Consider the following 21,569-nt stretch of genomic DNA (forward strand, 5'->3'; position numbering starts at 1 on the left):
CTCAGGATCTTACAGAAGAAAGCTTTCCTTTGATACATCTGCAGGCTTGTCTTGCTTTTTTGACTTATTGTAAAATAAAGACATGGGACAGGAGGCTTTTGAGATTCAAAAAACATGAAGAAAAATAATGGAACTCATTACTGAGCACAGTTTTGACTTGTTTGAGGTCTGCTTTTGCTAGTGAATGGAACAAATGATGTTATGGGGCAAAAGCTGCCAAGTTTCATTAGAGTACTTCTGTGAAAGTATATGATCTCAGAGGCTATACATGTTAATTTACAGTAGAGTTTAGATTAAAGTGATGAATGTGTATCTAGTGTACATTTAAGTGCAATTTTAAAAGAAAACCAAACTGGGGCCTTCCTGTTCAACATGCCACTGCAGATTCTTCAATGTAGAAGAAGAGTACCTCAAGCAGTTGTTACAGCCTCTATTGGCAGAACCACACTGTATTTAATTAAATGTCCACTATAACTGTAAAGTTCATTTCCTAACCCTGGATTTAGCTATCAGCATACAAGTAGTTTGAACAGTGTTTCATATCTGCTTGATGGGTAAAAGCTGTCAGTAGGTTCTGTCAAACATGAAACAGAGTAAAAGATGAATTTCCCAGTAAATTCAGTTGCATCTTTTTTCTCATGAGCTCAAGAAGCCAGCTACCATTTTGCTGTTTCCCTTCACAGTGAGCAGCCTTAGCACTTACCCTCCTGAAATTACTTTGATATTTTTATACTCTTTTTATACAGAAGGTCACACACTGATCCAGGTGCACAAAGTAAACAAGATGAGCATGTGTGCTACACACTTGTGTAGAAGTGTAGCAAGCCCAATTTTAAGTGAGGATGTATTTCTATATTGTTGTTTGTCACCCCATTTATAACATGCGCCCAAACCACAGTGAATCTTATACAACTAAAAACTGCAATTCCATAATTAATTTAATGGAGTACAGGAGCAGGCTTCCTGCTTATGTTTCAGGTATTTCCTTTGAAAAGTGGTGTCACGCCAGCTGGGCCTGTTTGTGTGGAACTACATGTTACTCACAAATGGTAAAACACTGCAGGGAGTCTCCAAGTCAAAACCTCCCCCACTGGTACCAGTGGACAGGTGATGTTCTGAGGGAGAACACCAAGCATGCTGCAGGCTCAGCCTGAGTTTTGCAGGAACAGCTCCCCAGGCTCCAGAGGCATCTTTGGTCTCCGAGCACAGGTCCAGGCAGCAGCTGACTGTATCCTACTCCAGCAGCATGCTGCTTCAGAAAGCAGCACAACTTCATGGCAAGTAGTTGCACGCATTTTGAAGGAAAGATCACGTTGGTTTGGTTTTTTTTTAAATCAAGTCTGCTTAAACCAAAATTGAACACTGCACTTGCAGAAACGGGACCCTCCAGCATCTGCTGACAGCTGTGCTGATACAAGCAATGCTCCTCTTCAGTGTGTGACATAGGAAACTGGGGGACAGATTCTGCTTTGTTACGTGACTGCAGCTTTACCAACTTCAGCTCCTGTATCTGGACGTAGCAGCACAAGAACCAAAGCCAGAGATGCAGGCAGACACCAGCCTAAGGAGCAGGAAGGTTGCTTCACTGAAAGGATGATCTGAAACTCTCTACCAATCTCCACGAACTGTAGCAATATCCTTGAGCATTTAGGTGAGAGCAGGACTTTGAACCATCTAATTAACTGAAAAATGAGGTACGCGGCAGCAAACTAATGCCTAGAAAAATGCCTAGATACATATTTTTAAATGTCAGGGGAGAGGATAAGAGCATGGGTCATAGATAAGCAGAAAGGCTTCAGAATGATACTCAAGTGGTATTTTCTTTTACACTGAAGGCCTCAAGTAAAAAAAAAAAAAAAAAAAAGGCCAGTAAAATAAGAAGTTGTGTTTACTGGGTCTCTAGACTTGCCATCTAATACAGCTATTCATCAAAATACTGCATGCTTTTTCCATGACATGTGTGTCTTGTTCAATCAATGGAAAGCTGCTAAAAATCCCCTAAATATCCTATTCTAAACAACGCTTAGCAGCTACAACCAGAACCTGATTTTGATTTATTGAATAATTTGACCGGAGAACACCTTAAGTCACAACAACATTAAGTGCAATAACTTTTCATTCCTTTGCTGAACACCACATGAAATTAAACAAAATAAAAATTGACAGCACCAAGTTATCCTGAATCTATTCCAGATGGATTAAGTTCACTGTATGCATTAAATGGAGATTTTAGCTTGGGCTTGACATTACATTTCACTGGCTCCCAAATACAAATCAAAAATAACCTGGGATGTGTTACCAATTCCATTTTAAATCTAAATATTTCTGATACTAATTATGGAGCAAAGGGAAAATGCTGAAGACATTTCAACTTTGACAGCCCTGCCATTCTGATTAAAAAATATCAGCTTTACATCTGCAAGAGATTTATAAAGTGGACTCTTTACAAATTGTTATAGAGCAATTTGTGCACAGTTAGTTCTTTGTTTAATCGAGAAATCTGCCCAAACCCTGATTGTGTGCTTATTTCCCTAAGGCTGGGAGTGAAGGTTATTTCATTATGCCTTTTGGGAGCAGCAATCTATCTAATACGTTTCTGAATTATTCCAGACTGAGCCAAAGCTGAGCATGAGAACAAAGCCCTGCTTCCACAGCAGAAAGACCAGACTAACTCCCAGCTGGGAAGATTTAGGCAGAGATGTATAAGTACAAACACTGAAGAAATTTGCAAGTAATTGCATGCATTTGCTCTCAGTTGTGGTATGCAGTAAACTAATATTCATTAAAACATATCAGCACAGTACTGCTCATTACACCCTTCCCAGTCTCTTCTTGCAAGGTTGTAATGAAGGTTTGTTTTGGGGTTTTTTTCCTTTATTCTTTCAGAGCAAGTGTGCTAATGAAAGAGGGCAAGAATATCAGGATTGTTGATTGATGCCTGCTGCTTATGGAGGTTATAATGTACACAAACCCTATCTCTGTAATTAAATATAATAATTGCTGCCAATGGGCAGACAGGAAATACAGTGCTCACACCTTAGTTATCAAGAACAAAAATCTCCTGGAGAGTATGAATCGTCCCTAACCATCACCTTTGGAAAATAACTGTGAGATACTCAGCTTTACTCAGGTATTTCATCAGTGCCTACACACTCTGCAGGTACACATTTTGCAAAGACATTCAGTTTAATTACCACTGTGGTCTGAAGCGCTGGTTGAGCCAGCACCAGTAAATCCTTAGTGGGCTGGAGCACTAGGTACTTCGGAGGTCACTTCATTCAGTGAGCAGGAATGCAGCTCTAAAGTTCAACACATTTAATTGTCAAGGTGGGACCTGCAACAAAGGTGGGTTTTTTGAAAGACTGGGATCTTCCTTCATGATATTTACTTCAAAAGTTTTTCCAGTGCTCATGCTCGAGCTGAATTTAAGTCACTTGGAAGCCATTACTTTCCAAAGGTTTCCTAATGAAGAGGACACCTGGAAAAGTCATAGCACTACCTGATTTTGGAGGATGCGAGGGATATCCAAATTTATTCCATCCAATGATAGTCAAAACCTGCCTATTTCAAATACAGTTTGTTTAATGCTGCTAGGTGACAGAAGCATACTGAGCTAACACATCACTTCCAAAACCCTAGCAATTTAAAAGCAAAGAAAGGAGTGGCTGTGAAGATGAATCTGACACTGTCCTTGTATCCTCATCAGGCAGGAGAGCAAGTTCCCCACGTACCTGAGCCTGTCATTGTGGCCTAAACTGCTGAGATTTTGCAATTGTATTACACCACATTATCAAATTGTTTTAAGAGAGCGCATTCTCCATTTCATAATTTAGCACTTACGATGTCCAAAACAGATTTTCCTGTACAATCCTGTACAGAGAATTCAGAAGGAAATGTTCGTAACATAGACTTTTGGTAAAAATTTAATGTAGAGCAACTGACTTGTACTTACCATTAATAAGTACTTAGCATAACACACCAGTTCTGTTACTCTTCCAGGCAAGATTTTTTGTAGTTCATAGTATTTTGACATTTAGAGCTACAAAAGCAGCATTTGGGGATTTCAAACCAATAATCAGAATTTAGCCTGTCTCCTACCCTAAAATGACATTTTGAGCTAGTAATTACTTGGGGTTTAGTTAATGTAGTTAAAAGTTGATAAGAATAATGTGCTTATTTACTGTGTGGGTAGGGTAAGATTTATAAGAGCCTTAACTATTAATTTTCACATTTATATGCTGGGATTGTATAAACTATGAGAGACGTTAACTCCACTATTGTCACTTAGCAACTGCAACTGGCTATTAAAATAAGTGTTTTCTTTTGGGAACTTCCCCATGAGGTTCCTACACTACCTTCTCCATCCAAGTTCCTTTTTTTCTTCTGTGGAGGTACCCAAAGTTCAGCCTTATTGCATGAAAGCATAGTAAGTACAACAATTATGCAGATGCTCAACTTAAAGAAACTTCTTAGAACAATCTGCAGTATGTGGAATGCAAGGATGTAAGTGCTGCAATGTAACAATAAGAGTATTTGGTAAAAAAAAACCAACACAAAACAAAAACCTCCAAAACACCAAATCTTTCAGTAAGTGGGGAAAACATGGGCCCATCATGTAAAAATTTAGGTGTGAGTAGAGCTGGCCAGGCTGGTAATTGCTCCTCTGAGACCTGCTCCATTCACTGCACACCAGACAACACCTGCACTTTCATGCTCAAGCAGAATTAACCACATGCATTACAGCACAGCCTATTTTCACCTTGGTTACTGGCAAATACACACAAAGATATCCAAATTGAAGAATACAGGTTAGAGCCAAGATTTCAGAAATCAGAACTAAGTTAGGCTTAAAGACTGGGATCTTCAAATATATTAACTTCACTAGGAATTCACAGTCTAAATCCTATTAATCTGAGATCTGATTAAGTTAGAGAAAATAACTACACTTTTAAATTACCAAGCACCCAAAGGCTTCCAGAAAACTTACTGATGCTCAGCACTTCTGAAAAAACAGCCACTTATTTAGGTTGCTCCATCAAGCTGTAGTTTGACTCTGCATGGTTCCTGAAGCAATGTTTACAGTTTAAACAGTAATTAACTGTCGAATTACTGACCCAATCTCAGTTCTAAAGCAGTTTCATGCAATAAAATTCTGTCAAATAAAAACACTGAAAGAGGACCTACAAAATGGAGGGCTAAAAAGAAATTACCCAAATCAAGAGTCAGGCTAGGAACAGCTTTGAATCCACTTTGAGAGGTATGGGCTTAGCATATTCAGCAAAGATTTTTATTTGTGGCTTTACTGCAAACTCTCTTGGAGATCTCCAACAAATCTCAAACTCTCCGCCCATCAGTTGCTACAAATGGGAAATGGGTCTGTGCATATTGCTTAGAGAGAAAAACAGCATTTCATAAAAAACAACTCAATCAACTCCTTAAGTTTTGTTTCATTTTTGTAAAAAATGTGAGACAATGATAAAAATTTTCTCCACTACTAGCTGCTCTATATTGACTTTATTTATGAGGAATCATGTTTAACAAGTCCTTTAGTACCTCAAGAACTGATTTATTGAGCAAATAGAAAGATTTACTTCTCTTTTTTCCACAAAAAATTACTTTGTAAAAAACAGGGTATGTACCAAGAAACAACAAAACAGACAATAGACCAAAATATCAAAAAGGAACCACTTCTAATCAAGCTATATTTAGAGTACTTCATCTGTGTTCTTGTTTTTAGAAAGTTATAAGATCTAACCCTGAACATACTTAGAAGCCTTCAGCTGGTTTGGGTGGGATGGGGAGAGGTTTCAGCCCTAAGTCCAAAAATCAGTTTGCATGCTTTAAAGGATGATACACTTAGCTTTGCTGGGTGAGCTTTACCGCCCTGTAGAGCCAAGGTGAAGACCTAACTGTTTCATACTGTACCATCCCAATGAAGGAAAACCCGCTCGCCACCTTATAGCCAAGATCTCTATGTTCTTCCAAAGTTGCAACCAGGGATTTGGGGGAACTGAGCTAACACATACTGAGTGCCCAAACTCTTTCAGAGCTGCCTGAATGACATTTTGATCTGTTCTGCAACCCAGTATTCAGATCTTTGCTCTATCTTACAGGCTAAACTCATACTGCTTTTTCCACGACGGAAATCTTTGCAGCACTAAGTGCTCAGGACAGGATCTAACATGATAGAGGGCACAGCAATAATGTAAGTTTTGAAAATATTCTCTTCTTCTAGCCTGACAAGACAGAAAAGTAAATCCCATGTGACTTAGGCTTTGGGAGACAGTGGCCAAGAAGAAAGTATAGAGAGGTTAGGAAAATGGATGGACCTGTGCATATTCAAGCATGGATGAAACTAAGCCTGGAAGGGAAAGCACACACGTTTTCACAGAAAACAAGGAGAATGTTTGGATTAGCCTGATGGAAAGAGAAAAGCAAAGAAAGAGCTGTACATAAGGAAACCCTAAAAGGCTCTAAAGGAAGATATTTTGGAAATTCATCTAGCTTTTTTTTTCCTAGTCAAGCTCTCTGTTGATATGATTCAAATCTATAGTTAAGTGTTTAACACAAGAATTGGCAAGTGAAGTTCACTGAGGAGAATTTCTACAGTTCTCACAGATCTTACTGCATTTAATAGACTTTTGAATATATGTTTCTTCTTGCAGGGCTGGCACCTACAATTGCTCTGGCTACTTCTAAAAGAAATGTACACGTGCTAGCAACAGCATTCAGCAGCTGTATGGCATGTATGTATGTGAATACTTACTACACACACTTCTATTATATTGGGATTTTTTCATTTTCAGATCGGTATGTATTTTCTAAATGCAAATAAAGACTATGTGATGTATCAATCAGACTTACTTGGAACAACTCCTCATCCATTCATCATTTTTTAGCCTCAGATCAGTTTCAAAAACAATTTTGCTCCTTCCTTATTAAAAATGTAGATTCTACTGCTACTAATAGAAAATACAGGATTTACTGCCATTGAAAAATTTTAGACCAATGAGAGGTATAAAGGCCCAAAACTGCAAGTATATTTTAAAAACATGTAATACAAATATATACACATACACATTTATATATTTATACACATATATAGAGAGAGGTGTGAGTAGCACCTGCTGTAGTAGATTTTTATAGGGACTTAGAAGATCCTATTTTAGCAGATTTTAACTTTTTGGAAACTTATTTTTGGGGAGTTATGTTTTGCATGCCTGTTCTCCTATTGAGCAAAATCAAGTACCAAATTTTCATGTCACAGCAGAAAAAAAAGCCACCAGGTTTTCATTTTCATATATTGTTTCCCTCTCACAATGAAAAAATGGCTGAACTTTACTGTTTTAACGCCCAGGATAGCTGACCCCCACTGATTACTAGGTATGTGTCTTATTTAGAAAACACTAATACTAATATTAGTAAATGTTACCATGGTATATGTACAAACAGTGTGAGAACTGGCCGTTTTACTTCCCTGTCTCCAAGCCACATTATTATTTCTTGGAGCCTGGCTGACGACAGGCCCAGGAGTCAGCCCCAGGGCCCAGAATGCAACTCTATCCATTTCTTGCCTCGCTGCAGACTGTGCAGCTGAATCTTTTGACCACAACATATTCTCATCGAGCCATCTGAAATCAGTCCCCCCCTGCCCCCCCAGGCTGTTCCATGTAGTCCATTTGCTTTTAGGATGAGAAAGGAGAGGAGCCAGGACTGTTTACAGAAGGGGTCACAATTTGCCCTGGTTTAGCTGGGCACATTTTTCCACCTGAAACAAACTTTTAACCACGTGCTGCTGTACTATGAAGCCTTGTTAAACCGTGGCGTTTACTTTTGGTTTGAAAGGATGCTTCCCAACAGCACCTTATATTGAAATTACACAAACATGACATTTATTTACATTAAATTCAATTAAATACTTAGCACTGGCAATTTTCATGCATTTCTCACCAGGCAGAAAAAAACCCCCTCATGTTCCCTGAATGTTATGAATCTGAAATGCAACAGCAACCTTAAGAATAGTTCTATAGAAGTCTAAATTGCTTACAACTAGCTCTAACATAAAATTAAAGGAAACATAAATTTAGCATGTTATTCAAAGTATTTTTATCTTAGAAACAGTAAGCATAGATTATTCTATTTATATACATATTCGATATATGCATCAAGACTACAGCTGGAGCACTTGATTGCCTGTGTTTATATAAATCAAACAGGTGTGTCTGTGTGTTTAAAGTAAGGCTGCCAAGAATTTGCCTGTATTTCTTCAGAAGACAGGTCTTTTTGAAGAGATCTACAGCACCTCACCATCATGACATATTTTATTACTTTATTTTAGTTCATCTTTTTTTCCTTAGTTTTCACTTCTCCCATCCTCCTACCCTCTCAGAATTAGCTATTAGGGAAAAAATTTGTATGGGCAGAATTTAATGATCTTTGCAAATACAGTAAAAATTAAATCTGTGCATTACTCTTAAATTATTTGCAGTCTGGAAATGTAAGAGTGTATGAAGGTCACTGGCATATTTATGGTAATAATGGCACCATACAGGTTTTATATAGCCAGCATTAGCTATAGCGTTTCCTATAATACTTTTATATATAAAGAAAACTAATCTGCTATACATGCATTATGAGCACTTTTCAACATACCACAGCTTCCAAACAGAACACTCTAAAAACAACCCAGAAGGCTTGTGAAGGTGCTCTTTTACTTGCTTTTTCTTTACAAAGTAAAATCACTACATAAGTAATGAGCAGGTACTCTGTAGGCAATAATGCACAATTAATTATTTTACCCTAAAAGGATTCAACTTACAGCTACTGCTGAGTTTTCTAGGTAGAAATATGCATGTGATGTTTTTTTTTTAATAAATCACTACCATCTCTCATAACAAATTTAATTAGAGCCATCAAGATGCTTAATACGGGTTCAGAAGAGCTAAACTTAAGGACTTCTCCTGCGAGATAGAGGTGAGTCCCTTAAGTTATTTATTAGTCTCAGAGCAGTAAGTTTACTTCTACCTGTTAGGGTCACTGATACTGTTTTCATAGAATCATAGAATCCTAGGGGTTGGAAGGGACCTCGAAAGATCATCTAGTCCAACCCCCCCCGCCAGAGCAGGGTCACCTAGAGTACATCACACAGGAAGGCGTCCAGGCGGGTTTTGAATTTCTCCAGCAAAGGAGACTCCACAACCTCCCTGGGCAGCCTGTTCCAGTGCTCTGTCACTCTCACAGTAAAAAATTTTTTTCTGATATTCACCTTAAACCTTTAATTATCCAACACAAACCTTTGTCTTACTTTTACCTCAACCACCATCTTGAAGTTATAGTATCAGAATTACTTTGTAACACTGTTCAATTAAGGAAATAATGAATGATGCTGAAGTGAAAACCAAACTAAGCACACAAAACAAAAAAAAACCCAACCCCAACAGTTCAGAGTAACGCTCCTTCCTTTGCAATAAGACTGCATGCCTTTTTTCCCACCTCCAATAACAGAGTTACACAGAAACAGCGCCAATAACAGAATGTATCAAGGAGCTGGAAGGCTCTTCCTTCTCTTTGCATCACCAGATCCAGGGTGGGATTCCTGCATGCATCATTGCTGCACTCTGCCTGCTGCTATTTTACTGAGAGCAGGCTTTGCCCCTTGAAGAAAACGGTCAATGTTTTTCATAAAGAAACCCTTATAAATCCAGATGCGTCTTTTAAATAAATTAATGCTGACTAATTTATAATGTTGCCATATCCTGAACCCTCCTCCTTGAGCAGAATGGTGTGAATGCGAAAGCCACTAGTGGCTAAACCGGCAATGGGATGATTTCTAATTCTGAAGCCAAACATCACCACTCCCCTCCTTTAAAAAGAAGAAAGGGGGGTAGGCACATGAGAAGAAAAGGAAAAGAAGGACTGCCAAAACCAGCAGGCTAAGTAGACTAACCGGAAGCGTACAATTTACTGCTAATGGTTCAGTGTCTGCAAAGGACTGCTCAAGCTGTGCTCAACAAAAACTCAGTAATAGCCAAAGAGGGAAGCAAAAAAAGGCGAGATGTTTGGTTTTACTTCTGTCAAATACTGTTAAATATGAGCCACTTAAAAAAACAGAATGAAAGAATGCAAAAATGCTTTGTACAGGTGGTACCAAGGTCCCTGGCTGGGCCTTCAGACAAAACCATTCCCATGTAAACCTTAAAGAGGATTAATCCTCAAGGACCACTGTAATGAGACCTTAAAAGGCTGAACAGCAGCAGCCTATCACGGAGGCAAGCAGTAGCCTGCTCCCAGAAGTCTTCTCTAGCAGAGTTACATCAAAGCAAACTGGGACCAGATAGCAGGATTCTGCAAGAATCCCTTATCTCGGTGCTAGCGGATGCTTCTCCTCTGATTGTCTTGAACTGCCACCTGTCCCAGGCATCTTTGAAGGCAACGCTAAGCCTGTGATGGATCTGACCTCCATGAGCTGAGATTCTTTTATGTCTTTCTTCATTTTCTGCTCTGTTACATTCTTTCCCTGCAACGCACACTACATGAAACAAAGGGAGTTCTCACTCCTTGACTTACTGTCCCCAGCTATTTGAAAGCAAAAAAACAATGTTAAGGATTATACTCCACCCGCAATATGGAGCTGTCCTCAGGAGACAAGCCTCTTATTTTTGAGAGTTATAACTAGATGGCTTTTACACGAAGGGACTTTACAGTGAGGTTCAACAGTGCTGGGAGCCAAGATACGAAAGCTGCATATCAGAGATAGCTTAAAAAACAAAAAAGGTTCATAATACAGAAGTATATGAAAAATCACATTAGAAAAATAAGCAAGAAAATAACCAGGAAGCAACAAGCCTCAGAGAAAACACCACATTACTGTACTGGATGCATGCATCCCATATTGCACACAAATATCCTGTAATACCAGTGTCTCACAAACTGTATCAGTGCCCATTTCATCCTAGATTAAAACAAAACGAGTTGGCCAGTTTGAGTAAAATAGTAGCTCTACTACCTGAGACACATGCATACACTGACATAAAGCGTACACTGAACTTGCACACAGGCTCTACCATTTATATAATCCATCAAGAGTTTCAGTTCATCAATAGCAACTCTGACAAGCATATTCCCATCATCTCCAGGACACATAATTCCAGTAGGTACCAGACAGTGTTACAGAGAGCTCAAGATAGGTCCAAGGGGCTGCCATCAGATTTTATTCTGATAGCTACAAGCCATAATATACAAGTCACCATGGTCCTATGAAGGCTGGGCTGAGAGGGAATGCTGCCACAGTTTCCACCTCTGGTTTCCCACTCTTGCACTCAATCAATTCTGGACCAGTTTTTAAGTTATTTTTGTCTTAAGTGCATGGCACTGCCAGAAGAACAAAAAGTAAAGTACAGCTGGGCTGAACAGGATGTTGTTGCCTGCCAGCAGCACCTCTTAGTTGCCTGCACTGAAATACAAAAGGGTGCCATTTGTTGCAGTTAGGTGGGGCTAATGGAAGTACGGCACAGCAGGATGGAAGCAGGAAAGGGCTGCTTTTGAAGCTTCCTGGAAAACCACAGCTGGGAGTATTCAACTGGCCATGTACATGGCAAGATTCTGCACCAAACAGCTGAGCTGCACACTTGGTCTCCCATCATTACACCCAGATAAGCAGACTGCAGCAAACAAGGAACAGATACATAGGGTCTCAATGTTCGTTAAAAAAAAGGCATTACACAGGATTTTCTGGAGCCAAGACCTACTGTCACATGTTGCCAAATTAACCTGGTGTAGAAGTGCGCTCAGAAGGAATTTAAAGTTGAAGACTACATCTGCCCATCCATATTACAATTCCCACAACTGGGTACTGTGCTTCAGGACCACAGAGCAATGTCAGGCTAAGACCAACCTCCCCGTAATAAAATGAAACAGTCACTTCTCAACAGCTAGCACAGCACACTGTTTCAGATTATTGTCTTTCTCAAAGAGCTGTGTCAATCAATATCTTGTGCAGCCTTAACAAGAAGTATCCATGTCTACATAATTTCTTAAAGGCAGCCCAGAGGCCACTCCCTTAAGATAAGACGTGTCAACCTTGCACTTTGCCAGCCTTCAAGCACCACCTCAGCAGCAACTGGCCTACACCCCTCCGGTCCAGCAGGATCATGCGTGCCCAGGCAAGCCTCAGGTGTCAGCACAACACAGACAACACTCCCACAAGCTGTCTACCCAAAAATCCCAGAAAGGGAAGGCTGGCCACGATGCAGAAACATGGTATGTTTTCACTTCTCTATACAGATTGTGTTTTCAGAGCCTTATACACACAGAAGTAACACCTATGGGAGGAACTACTAACAGCAGCCTATGTCCTCAACCTGCCCTTCTGGTTTATAACATGGAGAGAATGGAAGCCATTACTAAACGTAAGATGTGTTAATCTGTACACAATAATTATCTTCTTTGAAGATACTTGCTATTTCCCCACAAGAACCCAGAAACACTTTTACAGGCCAGCACTTTGGGTTTAATTCAGGTTTTGTAACTCTGTTCCATGGGAGCAGACAAAGCCAGATCAGGCTGTTTATAAGGGGTATCTTCCAGCTGGCTTTATGTGTTTAAGTTTTCTGCCCTGAAGTCAACAAATCAAGAAAAACTGAAAGCCTGTAAGACTGAAAAAAAAGCACAGGCCATGCTCACTGCCAGTTTCAGGCAAAGTAGGGGCATATATGAGCAGGCCATACATCAGACTTTGCAAATAAAACATCCCAAGTACCGTGCAGCTCAATGATTAGTCAGTGGTACACGACTAGTGCTCCTCTTCTCCCCTTTAAAAGAAAAAGATTCCACCCCTATTCCACCCATATTACATTCCATCCAAATTCCACCCATAGCAGCAATTCATGTTTTCAATGTCTGGCACCAATTTTATTGTTAAAAGCACTGTAGATCTCTGGTGTTAATGCCAACTCAAATCGTCCAGCATGAAACATGCCTTTGGTGCCAACATCTTCCTATCACCGTACCACGCTGGTCCATCCCGGTAAAGTGAGCAACCAGTGTTTATACATAACATAGGCCTTGATCCAACAAACCTTATTCACCCAAGTAACCCAATTTCATTTCAACAACATCTAACAGAAGGCAAGGCTAAAGATGAAGGTTGGTGAAAAAACATACAAATCAAATGCGGTACCTTTTTACACTAAGGAGCATGACATGCTAGAATGAAATTTATTTCAACACATTGTACCTTGTTAGTTATTTGCTTCAACACTTGGTATGGTGTTACATTCAGCTGTTACTATAATCAGCCATTTATTTGAAAGTATGTCATCTGCCATTACTTTTGGCTTGTTACCATAAACTACCTCGACAGGGGGCTGCAGATAAAGCAATAACAACGTCCATCTCTTAATTTGCAGAATGGTAACACGGATCCCTGGGAATTAAGATTTTAAATTACAACTAGCATGAGGAGCAGGTAAAATGAAAGGACAGAATAAAAGGCAACTGGAGATTGTTACAAAATTCATTGAAGCCAGCAGCTGTTGATTCATTGAATTCATTGGGTTTTGGATGAGCACTGTTCAGCAGTTTGAGAAAAATGGTGGCTGGGGGCAGCAGTGAAATGCGAAAAGGAAAACTGAATGAACAGTGGCGGAACCTCTCTGTTACCTTGCTATGTGTGAAGCAGGAAACAAGCATAATTTAGATTAGAAAACTATTCTGTTCTCTGGGAAGCTATCTGTGCTAAACTCAAAAAAACACAGCAAGACAAAGTCTGAAAGATGAAATATTCTGTAAGGGATTGCTTTTATTTTTAAAAGGAAACACAAAGATGATGTACAATCCTGTCCATACAAACAGTGCCATGCATGTACTGCCTTTCCTGCTGCCGCATACTGACCACCACCACCACCACACATGTCAATGACCACATGGCAACACAGCAGCTGTACTCTTTTAACACAGCTAACAATACGTTGATACTTCTCGGTACAGTACTGGCTCCCTGCACCAGTGGTTGCTGCCTCCACTGTAAGTTAAATGATCACAAATAAAAAAAAGGTAGCCAGCAGAACTCTGACTGAAGGGGAAGCAACCCTGACAGGATCTCCAAGCTCAGATGTGACCCACTGAGCAAGCTCAAGAGCCTCAGCTGTAAGTAGTTTGAGCAGTGATTTAATAAGAGGTTAGAGAGTACTGTGTAAACTACCCAAGAGCCAGGCTAAGAGGAAGCTAATTGGGTTGCTAGGTGTGAATAAAAGGAAACAGAGACTATGGTTAAGAGGCTCTCCTCCTAAGTACTGAGCTCAATCAATAGGAATAAAGCTATATCCGCTAGTGATCCTGAAAATGCTTCAGCAACCGAAGCATTTACTTTGTCTTAAAAGTAAAGGCCTACTCGATGCTGGACTCCAACAGGAGACCAAAGCTGGTGCTGAGAGACTTCCATCAAACAATCTCTAAACTGCACCTTGTCAACAGGAACCATGCTGCCTTTCAAAACCTCCCTTGACAAGTCCCTGCAGCAGGGAGAGCAGGTCCATGGGGCTCCTGTACTGCCATCACCCCCACTGCCCAGCCTGAGGCATCCTCTGGGACACAACACTCTCCTTCAGTGCCCACAGATTTGGGCCCCAAGGGCAGCAGCAACAAAGGACAGCGCACATCTAGATCTCAGGGACAAGAATCCAGGACGCAACAAAATTAATACAAAAGAACCATGAAAGAGAAGTGCCCTGTAGATATTAGCTACTCTCCAACCTGATTATTGCCACAGATTCCTTCACAAGAGCTGGACAATGACAGCAGAGAAAAGGATGAGAACTGAATTAATTGTTTATTTTCTACATTCGGACACAGTGATTTAAACGCCTGGTTACAACACTGATGAGGATGCAGCTGCCTAAACACAGACACATAGTGCCATCTTAGACCCATAAGGTCTCCAATATGTTCATACACATTTAACAGATATGACACAGAACATATCAAAAGACCAGTCTTTCCAGGGTGGCAGACAGCTCAGCTGAGCACCTCCCAGGCATGAAAATGGCACTTGAAACCTCTGCTTAGGGAACTGAATCCCCTCTATTGCATTAACCAGATGCAGGGCCAGCAACAAAATAGAACCAACTCCCTGGCAGTGTAAAGCACTGCACAGTGGTTAAGTACACAGCTTGTAATCACCAGCTCAGGTGCTTCAGTTCTTGGTGAAAATCATGACCACCGAACCAGCAGCTGGTTCACAAGCTCTCCATGCTTTGCCACGAAGGCTCAAGGTTTTGCAGCCACTAAGCTCCTTTCAGACATAGGTAACATATCTGGCACTAAAAGCCACATGATACCGAGTTCTGACTAACCTTTTTTTAAAGCTCTAAGCAGCCAAGTCAAAGAGGCTGCTTTTCAAACCATGTCCCCTTGGCCAAGAAATGATCACAGGGCAAAGCATGCATAAAAAGCTAACTGACAGACAGCAACCTCAGGCATTATGGGATGCTCCAAAATCTTCAGCAAACAATGCTACTAGTTCTCTACATACCTGTCATACTTGGCTAATCCTTCGCACTAAACAGTCTCAACAACAGCAAAAAGACCATTCTGATAACTAATGAAAAGAGAATACTAATGATCTTGCCTGTTGGAATGGCAGTAACGAGCTCAACAGTTGTGTCTGCCTGTGGAGTTTAGGGTGGGGGGTTGGTTGCTTGTTTCAGAGAAAAGAGCAATAGGAAGTACCGTATCTCCTGCATGCTAGCAGGTCTCTAGGAAGGAAGATAAAACTCTTATCAAAACTTTTCAACTCAGACTTTTATGGCTTCTAATTCCAACCCACCACAAAACTTCCAGCTGCTAATGCTAGAGAAGTTACCATGAAGGGACACAACAGTTGAAACCCACTACAGATCTTCTCACAAGGCTCTTAAAGGCAGCAGTGTCCACTATCAAGGGACACAGCAACTTTGAATAAGTTTTTCATTCTCTCCTCACTTAGGGACAGCTTATCTGCCTTGCGGCTAAAGATATGGATTACAGTATTTCTTGGAGTTTTTATTCCAGAGGTCTTTGATGGCTCTCAGCAATGTATTCTGTCTAATTCCATGGAAGCAGTATATAACAAACATACTAAAAAAGCTTTAACTGACAAACCAAATCAAATCTGTGAAAGAGGTAAATGGATTTACATTTGTCCTCTGTCATTACCTTCCTCATTCCCTAAAAAAAAACAACCAACAAGAGCCACCTCACCCCACAGCTTACATGCACTTGACAAACTAAAAAAAAAAATGAGATTTACAAAAATGCATCTGCTTCTCAGAAGGCTCCATACTCAGTAGTGACTGGCAAATAAATTGTCCTACATACCACAGAGGCATTTTTTAAATTTTTTTTATTTAAACATGATCCTCAGGACACTTAAAATTTTGAAGCCCAACAGAATTATAGGGTCATGAGTGATCTCATAAATATCCTAATTCTGCCCTCTTTCAGATCATAGCTGTATCTTCATCTCTTTCCATATCATTGCCTGTAGTTTCCAGCTGAAATTAATACTACTGGTAGTGATGAGATAAGAAAGTCAATATTTGAAGATATTTATTCACCTAAACTTAAAAGCAAAACAAAGCAAAAAACCTCTAAAAAGATCACCTTTCAGCTTCTCAACCACATGACATTTTAAGACCTTTCAGGCATTGGCAGTTCTGTCTCATGCTGAGGAGAGAGAAAATCCAGGAGAAGGAGGAACATCTCTATGTGCCACTTCAAACTGTAAATCTGTACATGCAATTATTACTTCCAAGTGAGAGGACCATGCAGGGGCAGCAACTCCAGGGTTCTCAAGAGAAGCTGCTTATTCCACAGAAGGATTCCAGAGAAAAGGGCAGGAGTATTTGTAGTGAGTAGAACTGCAGAACTTCCCAAACGTGACCGAGGGGACTTGGGAGGCATCTTGAAGAAGAGACTTTGACTTACAAGATGCTGTTAGAGGTCAGCAGCACCTTCCCAAATTTCAAGCTGAAGTTGCCTCTGATCCCGAGTTTGAATTTGAGAGCAGTAATGTTTTTTTGTTGGAGGCTATTAAAAGATGCTATTAAATGTCTGATTTTTACCCCAAAAAACATTTTTGCAAACATACTTATTTTCTTAAAGACCAACATTTCAGTTGCTCAGCTGACATCAATAATCAAGACATTCACTTTTGTACTAGAGGCTTTTTTCCCCTGGGAGGTTTATTAAAAGCTTTAGATTTTACTTTTTTCGATTACCCCTCTTTGACAACATTTGGAAACCACCCCATAAATCACTGTCAGCAGAGAGCTTTGTTAATAGAACGCTTAAGCCCCTCCCTTGCAAAAAGCTGCAGAAAGAGCTAAAGAAGTTGAACCCAGATTTTTCAGAGGCATTTAAGAGGCCAAACTCACTTTGAAATTGAAGACCCCCTAAATGTCTTTAAAGACTCCAGCCCTAAATCTCTACAAGGATTCCTCACTGACACTCTCCTACTGCTCTCCAACAAGGCAGGTGGGAAACCCTCTATAAAAAGCTATCCTGGGTTTCTGGCCCCCAGTGATGCTGGGAAGGCTGAAATGAGCTAAGAAAAGTACCCACTTTGGGACTATCCGAAAGTCCCAATCTTAGTCACCCCTCTGGAGGCCCAAATTGTGCCAGTGAGAGGACAAGGGCGGCCACCAGCTCCCACATCTACAAAGCAAATGTGGAGACCCCCTTCCACGAGCTCATCTGCTGGTGCTGACCTGGACTGTTCTCACCTTCCAATATGCTGCACATCACTGGTCATCATTGTTCAAGCCACATTGCCATGAGAAGTCATTGTTTTCTAATTATTGCTTTTTAAGACAGTGTTTGCAAAAAGATAATCTAATTCTTATTTTATTTTTTTTCCCCCTCCTTTTTCCTTCTCTATGGGGAGATGAAGGAAGAGAATTCTTGTCAACAGAAATTAAAAAGCAGTAAACAAACTGAACCTAGCAAACCAGCACTGTATATTCCTTGCTACAGTCTTTTGTTCACATTGCAAATTGATTTTGAGATGACACTAAAGCTGAGTAATCTAAACTGGGAAGTTATGAGGGGCCCAATATTTACAAAGCACAAGTCCAGGCACAGTCAGTGGGAACTGAGGGCAATCAATACCTCTGGAGGGTTAATCCTATGAAATGTGCAATAAGCCATTCACAATTCCCCAGATAGCTACAGAAGCTTCAAAACCAGCAAATTCCTACTAAGGAAAAAGAGGGAGTTCCTTCTTTCAGCTATACTCAGTGCAACCTCTTTGAGATTAGGAGAATTCTGACAGGGCCATTCCTGTATATATGAATTTTTAGACCAGAGCCAAATGAACTGTCACTGCTTTTTACTTAAAAAAATTCTTCAGGCTTTACTAATTAGGAACTAACAATTCTTTCAGAGCTGTGAAACCCAGGGAAGAATATCAGCAGTATGTTTTAAATCAAAGTGTTTATATCAGGAATGATTCATTTTTTCCATGAGGAATGACTTGTGAGACAGGCAGTCTTAGCACTGCCATAAATCTGCGTGGGAATTAAAATTGGGGAAGAGAATGACAAAGGGAAGTTGCTATCCCCATCTTCTGTGCCTCAGCCCCACCTCTAGAGGCATAATTTACTTTAACAAGGGGCTCCACATACCACTGCAATCAGTGTTTGAGAAACACAAGGTTTTAAGTCCATTTAAGAAATGCAGTGATTAAGCTCAGTAACCCTGCTCTCCTCAATAAAGGTGTAATACATTAAAGGAAACTAGCATCTTGTCATCTGCAATAAAGCTTTTAAAAAGAAAAAAGTTTTAAGAGAAAAACAACAACCCCCCATACGCTTTGCGAGCCGAGTTTAAACAGTGTTTAAGAACTCCGTAAGAAAAAAAAGACAGAAAACAAAAATTTCTGCTTCAGTCCTGTGTGCTTTTCCTTTTATCTCTTAGAAGGTCAGAGGGCTGTGGGCTGAGCACAAGGCCCTGCAGTGCAGAAGGGCCACCAGCTCCATGGCATGTTTCATCCCAGCTGTTTGAAAAACTGATCCACTTGAAACACAACCGTATCTCCACCCACTCGCTGCAGGAGAGCAAACTTCCCCTCAATGAGGTACTTATTCCATGTATATGGTAACTATTATTTCCAACGTTTATAACATCAGTCATTTTAATTAGGAAAAAAATTATAACAACAAAAAATCCCACAACACCCATACCCAGAGACATGCATATTTACATGTAGAAATGCAAAGCATTCGAGTTGTTCCTAATAACTGCAGCTCCTGGAGGGAACATGCATTCCACGCACAATTGACTTAAATACTCCTTCTTTTCTTGCAGTAAAAATATACAGATGTCCTTCTTAAAAAAAAGTATTCTCTTTTCCTGTGTTACAGGAAGCCCGCCCACACTTTTAAATGTGAAGTGGGTATAAATAGAAGCACAAATTAGGCATTTTGAGAAGTCTGTATTTCCCAACCACAGAGAAACTAAGAAATTACTATGAGTGCTTACATACTGTACTATGTTCAATTAAAACAGTATTTTCTATCCATATGCCCAGCAAAACTGGCAAAAAACTAAGCAAGGGAATGACAGCCTTGCTAGTTCTTCACCTGTTGTTACAGTGGGACTGGGGTTTACATGAATGAGCCTTCTTCTCATGGACCACTTCAAGTGTCAGCCTGAATACAGTCACCACTTTGATTAAAGCATCTTACATATATAAATGATACAACTACTATGAAAATTTCAATAAGCCTGTCTACTTTCCTGTAAATCTAACTAGACAGTTGTCTCTTTAGTTGTCCTTCTGTATCACATCTATTAAAGGTAAATAAAAGCATGATGGTTCTTTATATGACATTAATAGCTTGCAGGATTTTATAAATCAGCGAGTACAAATGTACAACTCAGTACGGAGGCAGTAAAGCAGGTCTGCCCATCTGACATTTTCTGACTTCTGCTTCAAGATCATGTTGTTCATTTAGAATTACTTCATCTCCTGTTTCTCTGCTTTTACATGCTGGATAACTTCTGCTGTTCTCTCAACTTCAGACATCAGTGTTTTTCTAGTAGCCCACATATCCTAAGTAGCCAGTGTTACTGGACACAATAAAGACATAGTAACTTCATTAAATCTTAAGAACTCTCATCAAAGGGCAAATTCAATAAAATAAAACTAAATAAACTAAATTCAAACCACTCAGATTCATTCTGACCAACCAGCCATTTTTCTTCAGTCTGAATCTTCAGCAGTATCAATAACACTTTAAACTAGATTTAAGGGGTGAGCTGGCAGCTGGTCAAAATGCCAATCATCACTACTAAATTCAGCATAAGGTTTGCTGTTTGAGGGACTGTTTTTGTCGCACACTTCATCCCTCCCCAGCTGTACTGCCTACAACCAGAGAAGCTCTTCCGATTCCTCAGTCAGATTTTGTATTATTTTTTTTTAAGTGAGATTTGGGGGTTACATTAACAAGCCATTAAGCTACGAATGGTGTCTCCAGCCTGCAAGCTAGAACTTCTACACGCTGATGCTCATGAGCAGTCGTTTGCTCTGGCAGACAAGTCTGCTGCTGGTGTGCTGCAGCACATCCTCCTCAGCAGAAAGATGAGTAACTCCCTCAGAGAGTTTCAGCAGGGCTGTGCTACAAGAAAGGGAGGTGGGTGTACAGAAACCAACTGCTTACAATGGAAAAAAGCTCAAAAGCTTAACTGCAAACTTTTCTGCTAGATACTGATCTAACTATACGACAACACATTCGTTTTCTGGTAATACCTCCATCCTTATTAACAATCAGGATTTTTTTATTATTTTTTTTTTAAAGGAGATGGGTGAGACTTAAGGTTGTGCAAAACATACTTTGATCTGCACCCTGATGAGTGAACATTCCCCTTTGCTGCTAGCCCAACTAATGAAGGGATAAAATTAGCTTTTATCCCTGGCACTTTCTTTAGCAAAAAACCATGCACTAATCAGCTGTCCTCACTAATCAGTCGTCTGGCTAATGACCTTTTGCCTTAAAACACTAAAATTTCTGAATGATGTGGAAAAAAACCAATGCAGACTGGCCCGTCTTTGTGGGTCTTAAGCCTATCATCTGGAACTGGAGACTGGAAGGTTAAATGGCAAATCTGTATCCTGACTGGGTGATAAATCTATAATCAAAAGGCACAAGCCTTGACACCTCAAGATGTACTTCATTACTACACAACTAAATGATTTTTTTTTCTCTTTCCTTTTTTGTAAACTAGAAGCAGATGAAAAAAAATTGCTTAACTCTCTCATATTTTGCCTGTGGAGAAATCCATTCCACATCTGTGTTCAAGTGTCAGTTAATTTCTTACTTTTTTATTAATGCCTGAGCAGGAATTCAGAAGTTGAAACCATTTGCCTTTTTCACCCCTCTACAACTTCAGGGAACTGTAGCAGGGGAAGAAAATTGCAAAACCACTCCATTAGCCCACATACACAAACACACAAGTCCCTAAAAAACCCTCCAAAATAAACAAGAGCTCAGAAACACAGCACCAAACCTTCTGATCCTCCCCCACTCCAAATT

At 40.0% G+C, this 21,569-nt stretch overlaps 1 protein-coding gene across 4 annotated transcripts in view; it reads right to left on the reverse strand.

Annotated features, from left to right (window-relative positions):
- The window catches only part of GLI3 (GLI family zinc finger 3), a 194,458-nt gene that overhangs the window by 120,431 nt on the left and 52,458 nt on the right, over positions 1-21,569 (reverse strand). Inside the window, exon 3 of one of the 4 annotated variants that reach the window (XM_051612218.1) lies at positions 17,713-17,715. The exons of 2 other annotated variants lie outside the window; for them this stretch is intronic. In XM_051612218.1, coding sequence (XP_051468178.1) covers positions 17,713-17,715 — 3 coding nt within the window. Of the gene's footprint in view, positions 1-10,147; positions 10,156-17,712; positions 17,716-21,569 lie in introns of all 4 variants that reach the window. One more of the 4 variants, XM_051612217.1, reaches the window with a different exon arrangement.

Source organism: Apus apus, chromosome 2 (genome assembly GCF_020740795.1).
Source record: "Apus apus isolate bApuApu2 chromosome 2, bApuApu2.pri.cur, whole genome shotgun sequence".
NCBI lineage: Eukaryota > Metazoa > Chordata > Aves > Apodiformes > Apodidae > Apus > Apus apus.